General features: G+C 33.9%; 1 protein-coding gene across 1 annotated transcript; it reads right to left on the reverse strand.

Moving 5' to 3' along the window:
- Window positions 1-235: 235 nt before the first annotated feature.
- Window positions 236-3,947, reverse strand: LOC112523783 (mitochondrial carrier protein MTM1-like). Its single transcript, XM_025133463.1, has 10 exons — window positions 3,902-3,947; window positions 3,515-3,818; window positions 3,018-3,107; window positions 2,066-2,194; window positions 1,899-1,958; window positions 1,612-1,782; window positions 1,315-1,417; window positions 918-1,159; window positions 777-835; window positions 236-657 (listed from the first exon to the last, which is right to left on the reverse strand). Exons 2-10 carry the CDS (start codon window positions 3,776-3,778, stop codon window positions 522-524), a joined length of 1,254 nt encoding a protein of 417 aa, XP_024989231.1. The 5' UTR covers window positions 3,779-3,818; window positions 3,902-3,947; the 3' UTR covers window positions 236-521.
- Between the last annotated feature and the right edge of the window lie 1,407 nt (window positions 3,948-5,354).

Below are 5,354 nucleotides of genomic sequence, written 5' to 3' on the forward strand. Positions count from 1 at the left end.
CCAGCATTCTCCTTCCATATTCCCTAAAGAAGCAACAAGTTCAAGAGGAGAATCACCATCAACAAAGATGTGCACTAAATTGTGTTTCTTTACAGTTAAAAAGATTTCTAGTCTTGAATTTTGTTTGATGGAAGGATGAAATGGTAGAGAAAATTTTAGTCTGCATCGTGTCAATTGTTCATATTCATAATGAATTAAATTTATTTCATTCTTGTGACCTCAAACTGTGCAACACTTGGCATAACAATTGGTGTTTATATATCTCCAAAACTGTTCAAAACCAGCTAAAACAGTTCGACTTTGTTCGTGGAGAAGAAAAAGGAAATCGAAAAGAACAAAAAGAAAGGAATTAGTTTTGCTATCATGAGGCAATGAGAAGAGCATCTAAATCTACCGACTACCAAAACTGCTCATCTGCATGCCACATCATGTATAATTATTCTCCTCCTCCACCACCATCACCGAACCAGATATCAAGTCTAATGGAATGAACAGTTGTAAGTCAGCGTAGCTTAGCTTAGTCATGAAGAAGTTGCACGTTGATGATGTAAAGCATACTTCACAACTTCATAAAACGATACCACGATTCCAACTGAAGGCCCTGCACGCCCCACACGAGGCCCCGCCCCTGTAAATAGCCCCCTAATTCCCCCATCCCTGATTCAAGAAAACGAACCAAGATTACATAATCACATAAAGTTGCAGACTTCATAAGTTGTAAATCAAAACTCTGATGTCCAAGTTTGATATTTAGTTACAAAATGAATTTAACATACCTCCAAACCTCCATTAGAGTCTGCCTTGTTGTCATCCTTAATGCTCTAGCAGGATCCCTCTGCATGTGAAGCGAAAAAGTAAATAAAGATGCAAATTGAACCATGGAAATTAACATAGAATCGCTAACTTGATGGAAATACCTCTATTTGTCTTCGGGTTTTAGCAACATCTAAAGGACAAGTGGCGGCAGCAGCAAGGCTACCTGCAACAAAACCGGCGGAGAAATTTGCTCCAAGCACACTTGCAGCATTGGCTTCCTCGCCTACCAAATTCAGAAGACTTCTTCTAACTGGCTCAAGTGTAGACCAACATATGGCAGAAAAGGGTACATCACGAGCAAGCTGTGCCCCAAGACCTGTCCAAAGAGCTCGATAATTTTGCACTGCAGTAAAAAAGAACAACGTTGATTAAAATTCAGATCTTGAAAAGAAAATCCCATTTTCGAGAAAAGAAGCACATGCCCACAAACGTGTTATTATAGTTGAGAAAATGGTTAACTATTTGAAGCTTAGCAGAACATTAAAATCAATAGCTTACCGTTCTTCCTCGTATTCTCTGATCTCTGGACATTGGATAACACATCGAGCAACGTCTTCCACACCCCAGGAGCTTTCTTACCACTGTGAAAGTCTTTGAATGCCTATGTATAAAACGGCAATGAAATAGAGTCAGGAGGAAGTTCTAAAAACTGTCAGTAAAACTAAACCAATTTACGTCATAGATCATAGAAACAAATCAACAATAATCCCTTCAGTTGGGCCTCTTAAGTTATATAACATGTGGTCAGGGTTTCTAGTGAAACTCAAAAAGCAGATAATAACTATTATTAAGCACCTGCATGCGGGTTCTAGCAAGTTCTATAGGATAGCAGGTAGTGCAAGCCAACGAGCGTGACAATGATCCAGCCAGTAAAGGGGCATATGGGGTCATGCTTGGAGCATTCTGAGCTGCAAACTCTTCAAACCAATTACGAAAGATGTCGTAGCAAGGGAGATAGATTCCCACCTGTTCAAAGAATATTATTGAAATTACTATAAGCTCAAACCATAGTGCCATTGGCATCCACTGACCACACAATTCTGCAAATGTCAAATAATGAGTCACGCCATCAAGGGACATACAGTTGGTATAGCCAGTGCAAGACCAGCATTGGTGCCTCTCCATAACCTTGCTACTCCCTCCTGAAAAAACCGTTATTAGATATCTCAAAACGACTTCACCAATTTCCAATCAATTTACAGTAGTTTCTGGCACGAACTAGGAAGGAAAAGATCAACACTGTACCAACCTGGCGAATAATTTTTCCGAAAACATCCAGTGTTCCTTTGTACTCGAAACAATCTGGCGGACAGATAGACACTGTACCATGTATTCCAGCACGGGTGCATGATGGAGAACATCTTAGATCCGCAAACATCTAAACAAATATAATTTAAGTAAATAAGATGAATCAGTATATAAATAGTCTTGATAAAGTTATGCCCCACAAGTATCCTTTAAACATCTACATTAGGAAGGAACTTCTGTAAACATGCATTTGTAATCTATGGGAATGCATATAAATAGTTAAACAAGAAGTTATGGGTATCAACCACAAGGAATGGCAGTTGATGATTTGCTGATCAGACATTCACAAGTCTCGTGAAGTCAAGTCACTCAAGATGAACAAGCCATTGCCTAAACACAAGTCGGCTAAAGGAATAGCTAAGAGGATGGGCAGATATAATTCAGAGATTGATGAACCATTAAGATTTTGGTGTTGTTCATATTACACCCATGAAGTTACAGGATATACCATAATTTAGGGATCAACAAACCATAAAACATGTCTCAACAACTTGTGTAAGTAACACATGAGAAAGAACAAATTTCCCTGAAAACATGAATGCTTGAACTGATGTTCATGATGTCTACGAGATCTCAAAGACGACAACAAATAATTGGTCTCATTGCAAGTGTAATTGCTTGTTAATCAGAGGATTCCATCCATGAACCCCGAACAAGAAGTTAAGATTTCCATTTCTACAAGATGAATAAATAAAAGACAATTGCTCCTAAATGATTTTCGGTCTCAGGCTATTAGCTAACCATTATTGTTTAATGTACACAGGTTTCCAGGTTAATGGAGATGCACCATTAATAACCAACGTCATGTGTGGCCTCTCAGGCAAGTTTTCATAGTTGAAAGGCTGTTGGTAGTCAACTACTAAGTGCTAAAAGATATTATATAGCACACATACCATATTGGGTCCAAAAACTGCCATTCGGCTGGTAAGATTAGTCATTGGATGCGAATAAGCGACACCAGCAGCCTGTGCTTGCAGCCTTGTCTGTGAAATCACAACAATACAAAAAACAAGATCATTACCATGGTCCTGAACCACCCAACTGCGAAGTTTAAGAGACACCTTAAATAACATGAACAACAAAGACTAACAATATTAAGAAGTATTCCTACAATTTCTCATATGAGATGAGATCCAAATTTGACTTTCACAACTTGAATTTTTTTACAAGGACTTGATACATTTAGAGAAAAAAAATGCTAAACTATCATACCCTTTACAATTGGTACAAATATATAAATGTTGGTGTTTTACACTTTTACTAGTTGTCTCCATACCATTGAATTTTAAAGAAGCCCTAATTAACAAAGAAGCGTAGAAACCAACAAAAACCCAAAGGCAATGCTAACGGCATGATGGAGAAAAAGAGGGAAGCAGAGAAATTACAATACCTTGGCAACATCAAGAGGATTTACAATAATGGCGGAGAGAAAGGCGGCGCCCGCGGCGGATAAAGCTCTCTCCGGCAACCCTAATTTGTCCTGTGACTTGGTGGGCAAGGGTTGTTGCGGCGGATGTTTAACCGGTTCAATCATGGTTGACGAATCAGAAATCAACTCTAGTTCATATTCATGTGTTGCATCCCCTGAAGATTGATCGGAATTCGTAAAAAGATTACTGCGGTCATACTGATTCAAATCGTTGTTCTTTACCATCTCCCTTCAATTCAAAACTTTGACCAATAGGAACTTAATCCTGAAACAAGATTCATACATATACTCATCTTTCATCGAATCAAGTATCATCGTTGCTATAATTACAAGAAGAACAAGGATTACCTTTTGATCGCAGCTTTATTAAAGGAATCAATCAAGAACGGGTGTTTCCAATTTGGTTGGAAAACAGGGAATAGAGAAAAACGCTCTCACGCCACAAAGAAAAGGGAAACCGAATCAAAATTGATTATGAAATAAAGCCTCTGTTCATACGTGTCAAAATCTGAAACAAGCCCAATTTGCTAGGTCTTCCGATTTCCATACTAAATCCCAATTTTAATTCTTTTTTTATTTTAAATTAAAATAGGATCTTCTAGACCTTGCAAAATTAGTCGTCCATAAATCGCGAATAAATATACTATTATCGACTCCACTTCAAAAATAAAGCGTAAATTAAGTTTTTCGTCCTTGTGATTTGTTAATAATTGCAATTATGATCCCTATGTTTTAGAAATTGTATTTTTCGTTTCTATAATTTGTAATTTGTTGATATTTTCGTCTTCATGATTTACAACTTATTGTTGTTTCGGTCTATGTGGTTTAATATTCTTTACTTTTTCAATTTGTAAACCACATAAATGAAAATCAAAATTATTAATAAACCAAATGAATGAAACTTATAATTTACAAAAAAAAATGTAAAAAGTTGATAAGCTCAAAACATTCCTTGACATATATAAACTTACTTATAAACTAGTATATGTTTGAATGGGTATAAACTAATTTATTTAAACGTTACTTGGATTAGCATTTTGAAAGTTTATTGTCATATTTTCAATTATAACTCCATTAATATTAATTATATTTACTAAAATTAATTATAAATAAATAAGTATTGATTAATATTAGTTAAAAATTATTTAATACTAATTTTTATTAAGATATCAATTATTTTATGTTATTATTTGTTTAGCTATTGTTCAATACTAGAAAGGTATTCGCAATGCAGCGAGATATATCTCGATTTTAGTGTTTTATTTTATTTCGTCTCTATAGATGTTTTAATACGTTTTTATGTGGTTTTGAGAAAGAATAATGTTTTTGTTTTTGAATAAAATTTAAAAATATCATAAAATTTTGAAAATAAATATATCAATATTAGTATAAAAATAACTGTTTAAAAGTTTTTGTTTCTTGTGTAATTTCTTTAATTCAAATTTTTATTATAATTTAATTTAGATTTACTAACGAAATAATTTGTTTTTGATTTAATAATATATATTTTTATAAGGATAATGATTAAATATTTTGTTAGTTATCAATAATTATCTTAATTATATTTTAAATTTTTATATTTAAAATGAAATGTTTATTTTGTATTTGACTATTTTTATCTGCAGTTAGTTACATGAATTCAAACATAAAGTTTTAATAAGTTGTACTTACGCACGATTTATTTGTAATGTTGAATTTTAAGTAATATGCATCAATAAACAGTATTTCATACATAAAAATGGTTTTTAAATTTTTTTGTCAAATGTTTTATAATATAATATAGCTATTTAGTTATAAAAAA

This window comes from Cynara cardunculus, assembly GCF_001531365.2.
Source record: "Cynara cardunculus var. scolymus isolate 2C chromosome LG 1, CcrdV1, whole genome shotgun sequence".
Taxonomy (NCBI): Eukaryota; Viridiplantae; Streptophyta; class Magnoliopsida; order Asterales; family Asteraceae; genus Cynara; species Cynara cardunculus.